Source organism: Bos indicus x Bos taurus, chromosome 17 (assembly GCF_003369695.1).
Source record: "Bos indicus x Bos taurus breed Angus x Brahman F1 hybrid chromosome 17, Bos_hybrid_MaternalHap_v2.0, whole genome shotgun sequence".
Taxonomy (NCBI): Eukaryota; Metazoa; Chordata; class Mammalia; order Artiodactyla; family Bovidae; genus Bos; species Bos indicus x Bos taurus.
This window is the reverse complement of record NC_040092.1, coordinates 1,958,578-1,977,500: the sequence shown is the minus strand read 5'-3', so window position 1 is coordinate 1,977,500 and position 18,923 is coordinate 1,958,578. Positions and strand designations below refer to the sequence as shown.

The 18,923-nt window shown below is 56.5% G+C and overlaps 2 protein-coding genes and 1 gene segment (V, D, J or C); all 3 read left to right on the top strand.

Annotated features, from left to right (window-relative positions):
• Positions 1-11,899, top strand: part of LOC113907274 (immunoglobulin lambda-1 light chain-like) — a 320,444-nt gene extending 308,545 nt beyond the window's left edge. For 3 of the 4 annotated variants that reach the window (XM_027566215.1, XM_027566216.1, XM_027566212.1), the window contains exons 3-4: positions 10,087-10,124; positions 11,420-11,899. In XM_027566215.1, coding sequence (XP_027422016.1) covers positions 10,087-10,124; positions 11,420-11,739 — 358 coding nt within the window. In that variant the 3' untranslated portion in view covers positions 11,740-11,899. The remainder of the gene's footprint in view (positions 1-10,086; positions 10,125-11,419) is intronic. The other variant, XM_027566213.1, reaches the window with a different exon arrangement.
• On the top strand, positions 217-5,596 carry LOC113875102. The segment is given in 4 exon segments: positions 217-310; positions 2,934-3,064; positions 3,762-3,813; positions 5,117-5,596. Coding segments are annotated over 4 exon segments (597 nt in total).
• Position 11,900: 1 nt separating the features above from the next.
• On the top strand, positions 11,901-18,197 carry LOC113875151 (immunoglobulin lambda-like polypeptide 5). The gene is given in 5 exon segments (XM_027513552.1): positions 11,901-11,945; positions 12,700-12,832; positions 16,010-16,130; positions 16,382-16,401; positions 17,689-18,197. Coding segments are annotated over 5 exon segments (828 nt in total).
• Positions 18,198-18,923: the final 726 nt, after the last annotated feature.

Below are 18,923 nucleotides of genomic sequence, written 5' to 3'. Positions count from 1 at the left end.
GATCCCTGCCCAGGGTGCCTCCCCCATCGCCTACTGGCTCACCTGAGCACACCTGCAGCTGGACACACGGGCTCAGGGCCCGGGGCGAGGGGCCATCTGCTCAGAGCTGCAGCCCCACTGGCTCTGTCGTCCTCAGGACCCCGGCCTCGCAGCCCGCCTGTGCCTCCAGCTTTAGCCTCCAGCAGACAGCCGCGTCAGCCCAGGGACAAAGTCCACATGGACAGAGGACTCTGCGGCCTCCCTGCGGCAGAGGAGTCCTCCACCCAGGTCATCATCCCTGGTACCCTGACCCAGAATCACAGACGAGGAGGTGAGAGAAGCCAGGGTGGCGGTGTTCCATGGCTGCTGCCTGATCCCATTTCCATGATGAAAACTAAGACCCCAAGGGAGAAGGGGACCACCCAGGTCGCCCTCATTGGCCCTGCTGGGCACAATGCCACCGGGTCCCCCACCCAGAGTTGTGCCCGCCCAAATCTAACTCCCCTGTATTGTCATACGTTTTCATCATGAAGAACCGAGGACATGACATGAGAAGGCAGAGGAATAATATCCCCCGGTTCTTGTCGCCTGGATCCTAGGTCATCAATTCAGGGATGCTGCCAACTCCTGCCCACAACAGAATCCCTCCTCCCCAGTGGAGGCCTCGCCACCCATCCCCCACCACGTCATCTCACCTGAAAACATGTCGCTCGTGGCCTGGAAAGAAAGAACCTAAGCTGTAACTAAATTATCATGAGCAAACCCAAACAGAAATCGTCCACAATTCCTGAAGACCGGAAAACAGCTGCTCATGACGTGACTCACAATTGTCATAGAATATGTAGTTGGTTGTGTTTTGTTTTCATTCACTTTTTTTTAATGTCTCTTTCTTTCCGGTAATTTTTCATGTTAATAGTGATCAGTTTTTAAACTCTTCCTTTATTTTATCGTATTCATTTTTGTGTTGCTGGGTCTTCACTGCTTCCCAAGTTTTTCTCTGGTTGCAGCGAGCACGGCCTGCTCTGTCCTTGCAGTGTGCAGGCTGCTCGTTCCAGTGGCTCCTCCTGTTGCAGAGCTCAGGCTCTGGAGCCCAGGCTCATCAGCTGTGCTGTGAGGACTTAGGCACCCCGAGACCTGTGGGACCTTCTCAGACCAGGGAAGATCAAACCCACGTCTCCTGCACCGGCAGGCGGATTCTTAACCACTGGACCACTGAGAAAACCCAGTGTTCACTCATGTTTATTGAGCTACGGTTGACTTACAGAGTTGGATTAGTTTCTGCTGCACAACAAAGTGAATCAGATATGTATATATATACACGCACGTGCACCCCCACTTTGTAGATTTCTTTTCCATCCAGGTCATCACAGAGGACTGACTCGCCTCCTCTGTGCTGTATGGTAGCTTCTCATGAGTCGTCTGCTTTATACACAGACCTTACAAGAGCAGCGTGTGTATGTCAATCTCGATCTTCCAGTTTATCCTCCCCTTCCGGCCCCCTTGGCAACCAGAATTTTGTTTCCTACATCTGTGACTTCACTTCTGTTTTGTAAATCAGTCCCTCTGACCATCTTCTTAGATTCCACATTTAGCCGTATTGAGAGCTGCTTGTCCTTCACTGTCTGACTTCACTCAGGATGACAAGCTCCAGGTCCATCCGTGTCTCTGCACATGGCATTGCTTCATGCTTCTTTACGGGTGATCATATTCCCTTGCATGTATGTACCACATCTTCTGTATCCAGTCATCTGTCGGACATTTAAGCTGTTTCCACGCCCCAGCTATTGTAAACAGTGCTGCAATGAACGCTGGAGTTCACGTGTCTCTTTGAATGGTGGTTTTCTCGGGGTGGGATTGCTGGATCACATCCGGTACGTTAAGCAGCCTTGATGCTCTTCTCCCTGGGGCCTGCACCAGCTGACGTTCCTGCAAGCAATACAAGAGTGCTCCCTTTTCGTCACAGCCTCTCCAGCATCACTCTTCCTAGACATGTGGATGATGGCCATTCTGACCATTTGGAGGTGTGCTCACTGTAGCTTTGATCTGCATTTCTCTAATACTTAGGGATGTTGAGCATCTTTCCATGTGCCTCTTGGTTACTTGTGTTTTGGGCGCTGTTTGACTTGGTGTATTTTGTGTTGTTTCCAAGAGGCTTGGAAAGCCTTGAGCCTTTGATTGGTGGGTGTGTCTAGGGCCTGGTGGGTCCTCAGTCTCTCCCAAATGGCTCTGGCTTTTCCTAGCTAGAAGAGGCTGCAAGAGTGCGCCTGCTGCTGCTGGACTCCCCCAGGGTAGGGGTGCAGCCCCCGGCCCCTCCACCTCAAGCTGTATCTGGGAAGTGCTCACTGCTCTACGTGCCTGCAAAGTGGTGCTAGCTAGAAAGGTCTGGCAGGGTTCTGGGGGATATTTTGGCCAGAGGCAATCCTAGGACAGTTGGCCATTTCCCTCCACAGTGCCCTTTCAGGATCATAGGTCATTTAGCCAAGTTATCTTCTTTGGACACTCCAATCCCAGGACCCTCAGGTGGGATGGGAAGCCAGGGGCAATTGTAGTTCCGTCCTTCTTGCTCTAGTGAAGCAGTGAGTGAAAGAAAGGGAAGTCACTCAGTCCCATCTGACTCTTTGCGACTCCATGGACTGTAGCCTCCCAGGCTCCCCTACCCATGGGACTTTCCAGGCAAAGCTACAGGAGTGGGTCGCCATTTCCTTCTCCAGGAGTGAAAGCAGTAATTGATCCACAAAGGGAGGCCCGTCACACGCTCTTCACGTCTCCAGGAGTGGTTTCGGGTCTTATTTCTGCCCTTTAGTGGAGCACTTTTACAAAATAATGAGTGGTCTCTGCCACCTTCTGAAGGAGAACAGTCCGTCGTGTCGCGGGGAAGTCTAGGGTACATGCAGGCGATGTTTGAATCGCCCTGGTTATACCCTCTTGGTGCTGGAGTTCCCACCTTTGTCCAGGGCAGCCTCCGCTGGTGGCCCCAGGTCCTCCTGCTCAGGCACAGGAGACTCACAACTTCCTGCGTTCTGTGGGGACCGTGTGTTCCAGGCCCATCTGGTGCCTGGCCCGACTCAGGCCTGGGATGGCCCATGTAGCCCAGCAGCCTGATTCTCTTTAAAGAGATGCTGTCTCGGGACCACAGCGAGGGGCTTGCTCACATCTCTGTTCTGAATAAGATGCTCCTAGATGCATCCAAACGTCAGATGAGACCCTGAGGCCTGGCCAGGACACTGTCTAGTGCTCCCTGCAGACGAAGGCCGGGCTTGGAAGGCAACCAGCCCAAGCCCGCTAGAGATGCCCGTTTGAAGCCGGGAGAACCCCGGGGAACTGGAGATGAGCCTCTGGAGCCCCAGTTAGGGTCAGATGCAAGACGGTCACGGCAAATCCATTCAACTCGTGTCTATGGGGGGATTGGGACGCCCCTGCCCTCAGCCTGTGTTCTCACCAGGGAGTCAGGCTGCTGCCAACTCCACAGACAAAAGAAGCGGCTTCCTCTCTGGGGCACTTCGCTCTTCGGGCAGTGAAGGCTCCTGTCCCCCCCCTATTATTCCATTCCCAGCCCTTGCCGCCTGGTGGGAAGACAGTATCCAACACGCAACTTGCTTAGGGAACCTGCCTTCCAAGGCTCCTGCTGCTTAGCACGGGTGCCCTGTCCTGTCATCTGCTAAAGGAGAGGGTGCTGAAGCCCCTCTGTGAGCAGATGGCAGCCTGGGGCAGTGACCCACGTCCTCCAGCGCAGCTGCAGGTGGGGCTGGGGCGGGCCTCCCAGGGAGGGGTTTTTGTGCCAGCCTGTGTCACTGTGTGATCTTTTCGGCGGCGGGACCAGAGTGACCGTCCTGGGTGAGTCTCCCTCCTCCCTTCTCTCCCTCTTCTTTCCCCCAGGTTTAGACACTTTTCTGTCACTTTGCTCTTTTCTGTGCCCAGTGTCAGCCTGTGGTCAAGCCTTCACCCGGGACCCACCTCTGGGGCCCTGACCTCTTCCCTTTCCCTGATCCCAGGCTTCTCCTACTTGGCACTGAGGTCCCACCAGAGCCTCCCCTCTGACCCCAGAGGCAGGGGAATGAGCAGGCTGACCTAAGGACTTGTCTGTCTGGCTCCCGATCCTCGCTCTCCTCTGTGCCCCCAACCCCCAATCTGGGCTCTATGCTGACCCAGCTTTGTCTCTGAGGGTCACTTGGGTTCCCCATCTCATGGGGAAGAGGGAACTGGACTGCAGATGAGGAAACATGGGGAGACATCAGAGGGACACAGAACCCTCAGGGCTGGGGACCGAAGTCATAGGGCCAGGACACTCTGGGACCTTGGGTCTAGGGATCCGGGTCAGGGACTCGGCAGAGGTGGAGGGGCTCCCCCAGGCCTCCATGGGGCTGCCGTGAAGATCCTGGGCCGGCCAGGGACCCAGGGAAAGTGCAAGGGGAAGACGGGGGAGGAGAAGGTGCTGAACTCAGAACTGGGGAAAGAGATAGGAGGTCAGGATGCAGGGGACACGGACTCCTGAGTCTGCAGGACACACTCCTCAGAAGCAGGAGTCCCTGAAGAAGCAGAGAGACAGGTACCAGGGCAGGAAACCTCCAGACCCAAGAAGAATCAGAGAGGAACCTGAGCTCAGATCTGCGGATGGGGGGACCGAGGACAGGCAGACAGGCTCCCCCTCGACCAGCACAGAGGCTCCAAGGGACACAGACTTGGAGACCAACGGACGCCTTCGGGCAAAGGCTCGAACACACATGTCAGCTCAAAATATACCTGGACTGACTCACAGGAGGCCAGGGAGGCCACATCATCCACTCAGGGGACAGACAGACAGACTGCCAGCCCCAGGCAGACCCCGGTCAACCATCAGATGGGCAGGCAAGGAGAGTGAAGGTCAGGTGTCTGTGTGGGAAACCAAGAGCCAGGGGGTCTCAGGACAGCGCTGGCAGGGGTCCAGGCTCAGGCTTTCCCAGGAAGATGGGGAGGTGCCTGAGAAAACCCCACCCACCTTCCCTGGCACAGGCCCTCTGGCTCACAGTGGTGCCTGGACTCGGGGTCCTGCTGGGCTCTCAAAGGATCCTGTGTCCCCCTGTGACACAGACTCAGGGGCTCTCATGACGGGCACCAGACCTCTGATTGAGTGATATTCTTCCCCTCGCCCACTTTGCAGGTCAGCCCAAGTCCCCACCCTCGGTCACCCTGTTCCCGCCCTCCAAGGAGGAGCTCAGCGCCAACAAGGCCACCCTGGTGTGTCTCATCAGCGACTTCTACCCGGGTAGCGTGACCGTGGCCTGGAAGGCAGACGGCAGCACCATCACCCGCAACGTGAAGACCACCCGGGCCTCCAAACAGAGCAACAGCAAGTACGCGGCCAGCAGCTACCTGAGCCTGACAGACAGCGACTGGAAATCGAAAGGCAGTTACAGCTGCGAGGTCACGCACGAGGGGAGCACCGTGACGAAGACAGTGAAGACCTCAGCGTGTTCTTAGGGCCCTGGACCCCCACCCTCGGGGGCCCTCTGGCCCACACCCCCTCCCCCACCTCTCCATGGACCCCTGAGCCCCTGCCCAGGTCGCCTCACACCAGGGGCCTCTCCTCCCTCCCTGTTCCTGTTTCTCCTGAATAAAGACCTTCTCATTTATCAGCCGACATGTCTGAAGTGCTTTCTGGGTCTGGCCGAGTGTCGGGGTTAAGGGTCAGTTCCTTAGGGAAGGGACAGGTGTGACCTGAGAGTCCATCCACTTGTCATCACCGCAACCCATCCCCAGGGACCAGGGAGCTCTGAGAGCCAGGGGAGCGGTGACCCAGAGACGGACATTGCCAGCGGCACAGGCTCGGGGGGGCAGGCTTGCCCTCCCAAGCACCCCATCCCCCCAGGAAGGGACAAGGGCCTTGAAAGGCGCAGGGGATGCCTCTGGGGTTGGGGGCTGAGATTGGGAAAAAATGAGGAGGGTTCCAGGTGAAACTGAGCCTCACACGGCAGGCTTGGGGCCTAGTGGGGAGCGGGACCTTCCCGCAGGAATAATAATCCCCCAGGTTCTTGTTGCCTGGATCGCAGGTCATCAATTCAGGAGGACTGTAGACATCTGAAGCCAGGCCAGGGGTGAACTTAGCTCTGGGGGGCATCTGCAGGAAACGGGTGCCATCTTCCTGTATGGTGGAGGCGGGGGGAGGTGGTCAGGGGAGCCGGGTCAGCAGAAAAGGACACCATCGGGGATAAAGAGGCCATCCAGTGACTGCCGCATAAATAGAGTCCATTGGAATTCAGGAGGAGAGTCAGACCGACGAACCCAGCTCTTGCCAGGCTTAGAGTGTGGGCAGAGTACTCCCAGAAGGTCGGGCTCTCGGACGAGTCAGCACCCCCGATCCCTGCCCAGGGTGCCTCCCCCATCGCCTACTGGCTCACCTGAGCACACCTGCAGCTGGACACACGGGCTCAGGGCCCGGGGCGAGGGGCCATCTGCTCAGAGCTGCAGCCCCACTGGCTCTGTCGTCCTCAGGACCCCGGCCTCGCAGCCCGCCTGTGCCTCCAGCTTTAGCCTCCAGCAGACAGCCGCGTCAGCCCAGGGACAAAGTCCACATGGACAGAGGACTCTGCGGCCTCCCTGCGGCAGAGGAGTCCTCCACCCAGGTCATCATCCCTGGTACCCTGACCCAGAATCACAGACGAGGAGGTGAGAGAAGCCAGGGTGGCGGTGTTCCATGGCTGCTGCCTGATCCCATTTCCATGATGAAAACTAAGACCCCAAGGGAGAAGGGGACCACCCAGGTCGCCCTCATCTTGATGGCCCTGCTGGGCACAATGCCACCGGGTCCCCCACCCAGAGTTGTGCCCGCCCAAATCTAACTCCCCTGTATTGTCATACGTTTTCATCATGAAGAACCGAGGACATGACATGAGAAGGCAGAGGAATAATATCCCCCGGTTCTTGTCGCCTGGATCCTAGGTCATCAATTCAGGGATGCTGCCAACTCCTGCCCACAACAGAATCCCTCCTCCCCAGTGGAGGCCTCGCCACCCATCCCCCACCACGTCATCTCACCTGAAAACATGTCGCTCGTGGCCTGGAAAGAAAGAACCTAAGCTGTAACTAAATTATCATGAGCAAACCCAAACAGAAATCGTCCACAATTCCTGAAGACCGGAAAACAGCTGCTCATGACGTGACTCACAATTGTCATAGAATATGTAGTTGGTTGTGTTTTGTTTTCATTCACTTTTTTTTAATGTCTCTTTCTTTCCGGTAATTTTTCATGTTAATAGTGATCAGTTTTTAAACTCTTCCTTTATTTTATCGTATTCATTTTTGTGTTGCTGGGTCTTCACTGCTTCCCAAGTTTTTCTCTGGTTGCAGCGAGCACGGCCTGCTCTGTCCTTGCAGTGTGCAGGCTGCTCGTTCCAGTGGCTCCTCCTGTTGCAGAGCTCAGGCTCTGGAGCCCAGGCTCAACAGCTGTGCTGTGAGGACTTAGGCACCCCGAGACCTGTGGGACCTTCTCAGACCAGGGAAGATCAAACCCACGTCTCCTGCACCGGCAGGCGGATTCTTAACCACTGGACCACTGAGAAAACCCAGTGTTCACTCATGTTTATTGAGCTACGGTTGACTTACAGAGTTGGATTAGTTTCTGCTGCACAACAAAGTGAATCAGATATGTGTATATATACACGCACGTGCACCCCCACTTTGTAGATTTCTTTTCCATCCAGGTCATCACAGAGGACTGACTCGCCTCCTCTGTGCTGTATGGTAGCTTCTCATGAGTCGTCTGCTTTATACACAGACCTTACAAGAGCAGCGTGTGTATGTCAATCTCGATCTTCCAGTTTATCCTCCCCTTCCGGCCCCCTTGGCAACCAGAATTTTGTTTCCTACATCTGTGACTTCACTTCTGTTTTGTAAATCAGTCCCTCTGACCATCTTCTTAGATTCCACATTGAAGCCGTATCGAGAGCTGCTTGTCTTTCGCTGTCTGACTTCACTCAGGATGACAAGCTCCAGGTCCATCCGTGTCTCTGCACATGGCATTGCTTCATGCTTCTTTACGGGTGATCATATTCCCTTGCATGTATGTACCACATCTTCTGTATCCAGTCATCTGTCGGACATTTAAGCTGTTTCCACGCCCCAGCTATTGTAAACAGTGCTGCAATGAACGCTGGAGTTCACGTGTCTCTTTGAATGGTGGTTTTCTCGGGGTGGGATTGCTGGATCACATCCGGTACGTTAAGCAGCCTTGATGCTCTTCTCCCTGGGGCCTGCACCAGCTGACGTTCCTGCAAGCAATACAAGAGTGCTCCCTTTTCGTCACAGCCTCTCCAGCATCACTCTTCCTAGACATGTGGATGATGGCCATTCTGACCATTTGGAGGTGTGCTCACTGTAGCTTTGATCTGCATTTCTCTAATACTTAGGGATGTTGAGCATCTTTCCATGTGCCTCTTGGTTACTTGTGTTTTGGGCGCTGTTTGACTTGGTGTATTTTGTGTTCTTTCCAAGAGGCTTGGAAAGCCTTGAGCCTTTGATTGGTGGGTGTGTCTAGGGCCTGGTGGGTCCTCAGTCTCTCCCAAATGGCTCTGGCTTTTTCTAGCTAGAAGAGGCTGCAAGAGTGCACCTGCTGCTGCTGGACTCCCCCAGGGTAGGGGTGCAGCCCCCGGCCCCTCCACCTCAAGCTGTATCTGGGAAGTGCTCACTGCTCTACGTGCCTGCAAAGTGGTGCTAGCTAGAAAGGTCTGGCAGGGTTCTGGGGGATATTTTGGCCAGAGGCAATCCTAGGACAGTTGGCCATTTCCCTCCACAGTGCCCTTTCAGGATCATAGGTCATTTAGCCAAGTTATCTTCTTTGGACACTCCAATCCCAGGACCCTCAGGTGGGATGGGAAGCCAGGGGCAATTGTAGTTCCGTCCTTCTTGCTCTAGTGAAGCAGTAAGTGAAAGAAAGGGAAGTCACTCAGTCCCATCTGACTCTTTGCGACTCCATGGAGTGGAGCCTCCCAGGCTCCCCTACCCATGGGATTTTCCGGGCAAAGCTACGGGAGTGGGTCGCCATTTCCTTCTCCAGGAGTGAAAGCAGTAATTGATCCACAAAGGGAGGCCCGTCACACGCTCTTCACGTCTCCAGGAGTGGTTTCGGGTCTTATTTCTGCCCTTTAGTGGAGCACTTTTACAAAATAATGAGTGGTCTCTGCCATCTTCTCAAGGCGAACAGTCCGTCGTGTCGCGGGGAAGTCTAGGGTACATGCAGGCGATGTTTGAATCGCCCTGGTTATACCCTCTTGGTGCTGGAGTTCCCACCTTTGTCCAGGGCAGCCTCCGCTGGTGGCCCCAGGTCCTCCTGCTCAGGCACAGGAGACTCACAACTTCCTGCGTTCTGTGGGGACCGTGTGTTCCAGGCCCATCTGGTGCCTGGCCCGACTCAGGCCTGGGATGGCCCATGTAGCCCAGCAGCCTGATTCTCTTTAAAGAGATGCTGTCTCGGGACCACAGCGAGGGGCTTGCTCACATCTCTGTTCTGAATAAGATGCTCCTAGATGCATCCAAACGTCAGATGAGACCCTGAGGCCAGGACACTGTCCAGTGCTCCCTGCAGACGGAGGCCGGGCTTGGACGGCAACCAGCCCAAGCCCCGCTAGAGATGCCCGTTTGAAGCCGGGAGAACCCCGGGGAACTGGAGATGAGCCTCTGGAGCCCTAGTTAGGGTCAGATGGAAGACGGTCACGGCAAATCCATTCAACTCGTGTCTATGGGGGGATTGGGACGCCCCTGCCCTCAGCCTGTGCTCTCACCAGGGAGTCAGGCTGCTGCCAACTCCACAGACAAAAGAAGCGGCTTCCTCTCCGGGGCACTTCGCTCTTCGGGCGGTGAAGGCCCCCTCCCCCCCTATTATTCCATTCCCAGCCCTTGCCGCCTGGTGGGAAGACAGTATCCAACACGCAACTTGCTTAGCGAACCTGCCTTCCAAGGCTCCTGCTGCTTAGCACGGGTGCCCTGTCCTGTCATCTGCTAAAGGGGAGGGTGCTGAAGCCCCTCTGTGAGCAGACGCCAGCCTGGGGCAGTGACCCACGTCCTCCAGCGCAGCTGCAGGTGGGGCTGGGGCGGGCCTCCCAGGGAGGGGTTTTTGTGCCAGCCTGTGTCACTGTGTGCTGTTTTCGGCAGCGGGACCACACTGACCGTCCTGGGTGAGTCTCCCTCCTCCCTTCTCTCCCTCTTCTTTCCCCGAGGTATGGACACTTTTCTGTCACTCTGCTCTTTTTTGTGCCCAGTGTCAGCCTGTGGTCAAGCCTTCACCCAGAACTCTCCTCTGGGGCCCTCCCCTCTTCCCGTCCCCTCACCCCAGGCTTGTACTACTTGGCACTGAGGTCCCACCAGAGCCTCCCCTCTGACCCCAGAGGCAGGGGAATGAGCAGGCTGACCTACAGACTTGTCTGTCTGGCTCCGGGACCTCGCTCTCTGCTGTCCCATCAACCCCCAGTCTGGGTTCTATGCCACCCAGCTTTGTCTCTGACGGTCACTTGAGCCCCCATCTCATGGCAAAGAGGGAACTGGATTGCAGATGAGGGACCGTGGGCAGACATCAGAGGGACACAGAACCCTCAAGGCTGGGGACCAGAGTCAGAGGGCCAGGAAGGGCTGGGGACCTTGGGTCTAGGGATCCGGGTCAGGGACTCGGCAGAGGTGGAGGGGCTCCATCAGGCCTCCTTGGGGCTGCCGTGCAGATCCTGGGCTGGCCAGGGACCCAGGGAAAGTGCAAGAGGGAAGACGGGGGAGGAGAAGGTGCTGAACACAGAACTGGGGAAAGAGATAGGAGGTCAGGATGCAGGGGACACGGACTCCTGAGTCTGCAGACAACACTCCTCAGAAGCAGGAGTCCCTGAGGAAGCAGAGAGACAGGTACCAGGGTAGGAAACCTCCAGGCCCAAGAAGAATCAGAGAGGAACCTGAGCTCAGATCTGCGGATGGGGGGACCGAGGACAGGCAGACAGGCTCCCCCTCGACCAGCACAGAGGCTCCAAGGGACACAGACTTGGAGACCAACGGACGCCTTCGGGCAACGGCTCGAACACACATGTCAGCTCAAAATATACCTGGACTGACTCACAGGAGGCCAGGGAGGCCACATCATCCACTCAGGGGACAGACTGCCAGCCCCAGGCAGACCCCCGTCAACCATCAGACGGGCAGGCAAGGAGAGTGAGGGTCAGATGTCTGTGTGGGAAACCAAGAACCAGGGGGTCTCAGGACAGCGCTGGCAGGGGTCCAGGCTCAGGCTTTCTCAGGAAGATGGGGAGGTGCCTGAGAAAACCCCACCCACCTTCCCTGGCACAGGCCCTCTGGCTCACAGTGATGCCTGGACTCGGGGTCCTGCTGGGCTCTCAAAGGATCCTGTGTCCCCCTGTGACACAGACTCAGGGGCTCCCATGACGGGCACCAGACCTCTGATTGAGTGATCTTCTTCCCCTCGCCCACTTTGCAGGTCAGCCCAAGTCCCCACCCTCGGTCACCCTGTTCCCGCCCTCCACGGAGGAGCTCAACGGCAACAAGGCCACCCTGGTGTGTCTCATCAGCGACTTCTACCCGGGTAGCGTGACCGTGGTCTGGAAGGCAGACGGCAGCACCATCACCCGCAACGTGGAGACCACCCGGGCCTCCAAACAGAGCAACAGCAAGTACGCGGCCAGCAGCTACCTGAGCCTGACGAGCAGCGACTGGAAATCGAAAGGCAGTTACAGCTGCGAGGTCACGCACGAGGGGAGCACCGTGACGAAGACAGTGAAGCCCTCAGAGTGTTCTTAGGGCCCTGGACCCCCACCCTCGGGGGCCCTCTGGCCCACACCCCCTCCCCCACCTCTCCATGGACCCCTGAGCCCCTACCCAGGTCGCCTCACACCAGGGGCCTCTCCTCCCTCCCTGTTCCTGCTTCTCCTGAATAAAGACCTTCTCATTTATCAGCCGACATGTCTGAAGTGCTTTCTGGGTCTGGCCGAGTGTTGGGATTAGGGGTCAGTTCCTTAGGGAAGGGACAAGTGTGACCTGAGAGTCCATCCACTTGTCATCACCGCAACCCATCCCCAGGGACCAGGGAGCTCTGAGAGCCAGGGGAGCGATGACCCAGAGCCGGACATTGTCAGAGGCGCAGGCTCCTGGGGGGCAGACTTACCGTCCCACAAACCCTGTCCCCCCGGGAAGGGAAAAGGGCCCATGAAAGGGGCAGGGGATGCCTCGGGGGTTGGGGGCTGAGATTGGGAAAAAATGAGGAGGGTTCCAGGTGAGACTGAGCCTCACACAGCAGGCTTGGGGCCCTAGTGGGGAGCGGGGCCTTCCCACAGCAGGACTGTAGGCATCTGAAGCCAGGTTAGGGGTGGACTTAGTTCTGGGGGGCATCTGCAGGGACCAGGTGCCATCTTCCTGTATGGTGGAGGCGGGGGGAGGCGGTCAGGAGAGCCAGGTCAGCAGAAAAGGACACCATCAGGGATAAAGAGGCCATCAGTGACTGCCGCATGGAGAGAGTCCATTGGACTTCAGGAGGAGAGTCAGACCGATGAACCCAGCTCTTGCCAGGCTTAGAGTGTGGGCAGAGTGCTCCTAGAAGGCCGGGCTCTCGGAGGAGTCGCACCCCCGATCCCTGCCCAGGGCGCCTCCCCCATAACCTAGTGGCTCACCTGAGCACACCTGCAGCTGGACACACGGGCTCAGGGCCCGGGGCGAGGGGCCATCTGCTCAGAGCTGCAGCCCCACTGGCTCTGTCGTCCTCAGGACCAGGCCTCGCACCCGTCTGTGCCTCCAGCAGACAGCCGGGTCAGCCCAGGGACGAAGTCCACATGGACAGAGGACTCTGCGGCCTCCCTGCGGCAGAGGAGAGACCCCCCCCCCCAGGTCGTCATCCCTGGTACCCCGACCCAAAATCACAGACGAGGAGGTGAGAGAAGCCAGGGTCGCGGTGTTCCATGGCTGCTGCCTGATCCCATTTCCATGAGGGGAAAACTAAGACCTCAAAGGAGAAGGGGACCACCCAGGTCGCCCTCATCTTGATGGCCCTGCTGGACACAATGCCACCGGGTCCCCCACCCAGAGTTGTGCCCGCCCAAATCTAACTCCCCTGTATTGTCATACGTTTTCATCATGAAGAACCGAGGACATGACATGAGAAGGCGTAGGAATAATAATATCCCCCGGTTCTTGTCGCCTGGATCCCAGGTCATCAATTCAGGATGCTGCCAACTCCTGCCCACAACAGAATCCCTCCTCCCCAGTGGGGGCCTCGGCCGCCCATCCCCCACCACGTCATCTCATCTGAAAACATGTCGCTCGTGGCCTGGAAAAAAAGAACCTAAGCTGTAACTAAATTATCATGAGCAAACCCAAACAGAAATCGTCCATAATTCCTGAAGCCCGGAAAACAGCTGCTCATGACGTGACTCACAATTGTCATAGAATATTTACTTGGTTGTGTTTTGTTCTCATTCACTTTTTTTTAATGTCTCTTTCTTTCCGGTAATTTTTCATGTTAATAGTGATCAGTTTTTAAAGTCTTCTTATTTTATCGTATTCATTTTTGTGTTGCTGGCTCTTCACTGCTTCCCAAGTTTTTCTCTGGTTGCAGCGAGCACGGCCTGCTCTGTCCTTGCAGTGTGCAGGCTGCTCGTTCCAGTGGCTCCTCCTGTTGCAGAGCTCAGGCTTTGGAGCCCAGGCTCATCAGCTGTGCTGTGAGGACTTAGGCACCCCGAGACCTGTGGGACCTTCTCAGACCAGGGAAGATCAAACCCACGTCTCCTGCACCGGCAGGCGGATTCTTAACCACTGGACCACTGAGAAAATCCAGTGTTCACTCATTTTTATTGAGCTACGGTTGACTTACAGAGTTGGATTAGTTTCTGCTGCACAACAAAGTGAATCAGATATGTATATATATATACATGCACGTGCACCCCCACTTTGTAGATTCCTTTTCCATCCAGGTCATCACAGAGGACTGCCTCGCCTCCTCTGTGCTGTATGGTAGCTTCTCATGAGTCGTCTGCTTTATACACAGACCTTACAAGAGCAGCGTGTGTATGTCAATCTCGATCTTCCAGTTTATCTCTCCCTTTCCGTCCCCCTTGGCAACCAGAATTTTGTTTCCTACATCTGTGACTTCATTTCTGTTTTGTAAATCAGTCCCTCTGACCATCTTCTTAGATTCCACATTTAGCTGTATTGAGAGCTGCTTGTCCTTCGCTGTCTGACTTCACTCAGGATGACAAGCTCCAGGTCCATCCGTGTCTCTGCACATGGCATTGCTTCATGCTTCTTTACGGGTGATCATATTCCCTTGCATGTATGTACCACATCTTCTGTATCCAGTCATCTGTCGCCGGACATTTAAGCTGTTTCCACGCCCCAGCTATTGTAAACAGTGCTGCAATGAACGCTGGAGTTCACGTGTCTCTTTGAATGGTGGTTTTCTCGGGGTGTATGCCCAGTGCTGGGATTGCTGGATCACATCCGGTACGTTAAGCAGCCTTCATGCTCTTCTCCCTGGGGCCTGCACCAGTTGATATTCCTGCAAGCAATACAAGAGTGCTCCCTTTTCGTCACAGCCTCTCCAGCATCACTCTTCGTAGACATGTGGATGATGGCCATTCTGACCATTTGGAGGTGTGCTCACTGTAGCTTTGATCTGCATTTCTCTAATACTTAGGGATGTTGAGCATCTTTCCATGTGCCTCTTGGTTACTTGTGTTTTGGGCGCTGTTTGACTTGGTGTATTTTGTGTTCTTTCCAAGAGGCTTGGAAAGCCTTGAGCCTTTGATTGGTGGGTGTGTCTAGGGCCTGGTGGGTCCTCAGTCTCTCCCAAATGGCTCTGGCTTTTCCTAGCTAGAAGAGGCTGCAAGAGTGCGCCTGCTGCTGCTGGACTCCCCCAGGGTAGGGGTGCAGCCCCCGGCCCCTCCACCTCAAGCTGTATCTGGGAAGTGCTCACTGCTCTACGTGCCTGCAAAGTAGTTCTAGCTAGAAAGGGCTGGCAGGGTTCTGGGGGATATTTTGGCCAGAGGCAATCCTAGGACAGTTGGCCATTTCCCTCCACAGTGCCCTTTCGGGATCATAGGTCATTTAGCCAAGTTATCTTCCGTGGAAGCTCCAATCCCAGGTCCCTCAGGTGGGATGGGAAGCCAGGGGCAATTGTAGTTCCGTCCTCCTTGCTCTAGTGAAGCAGTAAGTGAAAGAAAGGGAAGTCGCTCAGTCCTGTCTGACTCTTTGCGACTCCATGGAGTGGAGCCTCCCAGGCTCCCCTACCCATGGGATTTTCCGGGCAAAGCTACGGGAGTGGGTCGCCATTTCCTTCTCCAGGAGTGAAAGCAGTAATTGCTCCACAAAGGGAGGCCCTTCAGACGCTCTTCACGTCTCCAGGAGTGGTTTCGGGTCTTATTTCTGCCCTTTAGTGGAGCACTTTTACAAAATAATGAGTGGTCTCTGCCACCTTCTGAAGGAGAACAGTCCGTCGTGTCGCAGGGAAGTCTAGGGTACATGCAGGTGATGTTTGAATCGCCCTGGTTATACCCTCTTGGTGCTGGAGTTCCCACCTTTGTCCAGGGCAGCCTCTGCTCATGGCCCCAGGTCTTACCGCTCAGGCACAGGAGACCTCACAACTTATTGCATTCTGTGGGGACTGTGTGTTCCAGGCCCATCTGGTGCCTGGCCCGACTCAGGCCTGGGATGGCCCATGTAGCCCAGCAGCCTGATTCTCTTTAAAGCGATGCTGTCTGTCTCAGGACCACAGTGAGGGGCTTGCTCACATCTCTGTTCTGAATAAGATGCTCCCAGATGCACCCAAACATCAGATGAAACCCTGAGGGCTGGCCAGGACACTGTCCAGTCCTCCCAGTAGACGGAGGCCGGACTTGGATTGCAACCAGCCCAAGCCTCACTACAGGTGCCCATTTGAAGCCGGGAGAACACCAGGGAACTGGGGGTGAGCCCCTGGAGCCCCAGTTAGGGTCAGATGGAAGATGTTCACGGCAAATCCATTCCAGCCCTGTCCGTGGGGGGATGGGGACGCCCCTGCCCTCAGCCTGTACTCTCACCACAGGGTCAGGCTGCTGCCAACTCCACAGAGAAGAGAAGCGGCTTTCTCCTCCGGGGCACTTCGCTCTTGGGTTTGTGAAGGCCCCCGCCCCCCCCACTATTCCATTCCCACCCCTGGCTGCCTGGTGGGAAGACGGGCATCCAACACGCAAACCTGCTTAGGGAACCTGCCTTCCAAGGCTCCTGCTGCTTAGCACGGGGTTCCCTGTCCTGTCATCTGCTGTGGGGGAGGCTGATGAAGCCCCTATGTGAGCAGACGCCAGCCTGGGGTGGTGATCCACGTTCTCCAGCACAGCTGCAGGTGGGGGCTGCGGCGGGCCTCCCAGGAGGGGTTTTTGTGCCAGCCTATGTCACTGTGTCCTATTTTCATTGGCAGGACCAGGCTGACTGTCCTGGGTGAGTCTCCCTCCTCCTTTCTCTCCCTCTTCTTTCCCCCAGGTTTGGACACTTTTCTGTCACTTTGCTCTTTTCTGTGCTCAGTTTCAACCTGTGGTCAACCCTTCAACCAGGACCCACCTCTGGGGCCCTGACCTCTTCCCCTCCCCTGACCCCAGACCTCTCCTACTTGTCTGAGGTCCCAACAGAGCCTCCCCTCTGACCCCAGAGGCAGGGGAATGAGCAGGCTGACCTACGGACTTGTCTGTCTGGCTCCCAGACCTCACTCTCCTCTGTCCCCCCAACCCCCAGTCTGGGCTCTATGCTGACCCAACTTTGTCTCTGAGGGTCACTTGGGGTCCCCATCTCATGGGGAAGCAGGAACTGGACTACAGATGAGGGACCCTAGGGAGACATCAGAGGGACGCAGAACCGTCAGAGCTGGGGACCAGAGTCAGAGGGCCAGGACAGGCTGGGGACCTTGGGTCTAGGGATCCGGGTCAGGGACTCGGCAGAGGTGGAAGGGCTCCCCAAGGCCTCCATGGGGCGGACCTGCAGATCCTGGGCCGGCCAGGGACCCAGGGAAAGTGCAAGGGGAAGACGGGGGAGGAGAAGGTGCTGAACTCAGAACCGGGGAAAGAGATAGGAGGTCAGGATGCAGGGGACACGGACTCCTGAGTCTGAAGGACACACTCCTCAGAGGCAGGAGTCCCTGAAGAAGCAGAGAGACAGGTACTAGGGTAGGAAATCTCCACCCAAGAAGACTCAGAGAGGAACCTGAGCTCAGATCTGCGGATGGGGGGACCGAGGACAGGCAGACAGGCTCCCCCTCGACCAGCACAGAGGCTCCAAGGGACACAGACTTGGAGACCAACGGACGCCTTCGGGCAACGGCTCGAACACACATGTCAGCTCAAAATATACCTGGACTGACCCACAGGAGGCCAGGGAGGCCACATCACCTACTCGGGACAGACTGCCAGCCCCAGGCAGACCCCATCAACCGTCAGACGGGAAGGCAAGGAGAGTGAGGGTCAGATGTCTGTGTGGGAAACCAAGAGCCAGGGGGACTCAGGACAGCGCTGGCAGGGGTCCAGGCTCAGGCTTTCCCAGGAAGATGGGGAGGTGCCTGAGAAAACCCCACCCACCTTCCCTGGCACAGGCCCTCTGGCTCACAGTGGTGCCTGGACTCGGGGTCCTGCTGGGCTCTCAAAGGATCCTGTGTCCCCCTGTGACACAGACTCAGGGGCTCCCATGACGGGCACCAGACCTCTGATTGTGGTCTTCTTCCCCTCGCCCACTTTGCAGGTCAGCCCAAGTCCACACCCTCGGTCACCCTGTTCCCGCCCTCCAAGGAGGAGCTCAGCACCAACAAGGCCACCCTGGTGTGTCTCATCAGCGACTTCTACCCGGGTAGCGTGACCGTGGTCTAGAAGGCAGACGGCAGCACCATCACCCACAACGTGGAGACCACCCGGGCCTCCAAACAGAGCAACAGCAAGTACGCGGCCAGCAGCTACCTGAGCCTGATGGGCAGCGACTGGAAATCGAAAGGCAGTTACAGCTGCGAGGTCACGCACGAGGGGAGCACCGTGACGAAGACAGTGAAGCCTCAGAGTGTTCTTAGGGCCCTGGGCCCCCACCCCGGAAAGTTCTACCCTCCCACCCTGGTTCCCCCTAGCCCTTCCTCCTGCACACAATCAGCTCTTAATAAAATGTCCTCATTGTCATTCAGAAATGAATGCTCTCTGCTCATTTTTGTTGATACATTTGGTGCCCTGAGCTCAGTTATCTTCAAAGGAAACAAATCCTCTTAGCCTTTGGGAATCAGGAGAGAGGGTGGAAGCTTGGGGGTTTGGGGAGGGATGATTTCACTGTCATCCAGAATCCCCCAGAGAACATTCTGGAACAGGGGATGGGGCCACTGCAGGAGTGGAAGTCTGTCCACCCTCCCCATCAGCCGCCATGCTTCCTCCTCTGTGTGGACCGTGTCCAGCTCTGATGGTCACGGCAACACACTCTGGTTGCCACGGGCCCAGGGCAGTATCTCGGCTCCCTCCACTGGGTGCTCAGCAATCACATCTGGAAGCTGCTCCTGCTCAAGCGGCCCTCTGTCCACTTAGATGATGACCCCCCTGAAGTCATGCGTGTTTTGGCTGAAACCCCACCCTGGTGATTCCCAGTCGTCACAGCCAAGACTCCCCCCGACTCGACCTTTCCAAGGCCACTACCCTCTGCCCCTCCCCCAGGCCTCCCCCTCACAGTCTTCAGGGGACCGGCAAGCCCCCAACCCTGGTCACTCATCTCACAGTTCCCCCAGGTCGCCCTCCTCCCACTTGCATGTCAGGAGGGTCCCAGCTGACTTCGAGGTCTCTGACCAGCCCAGCTCTGCTCTGCGACCCCTTAGAACTCAGCCCACCACGGAGCCCAGCACCATCTCAGGTCCAAGTGCCCGTTTTGGTTGATGTGTTCCGTGAGCTCAAGCCCAGAATCAGGTTAGGGAGGTCGTGGCGTGTTCATCTCTGACCTTGGGTGCTTTCTTA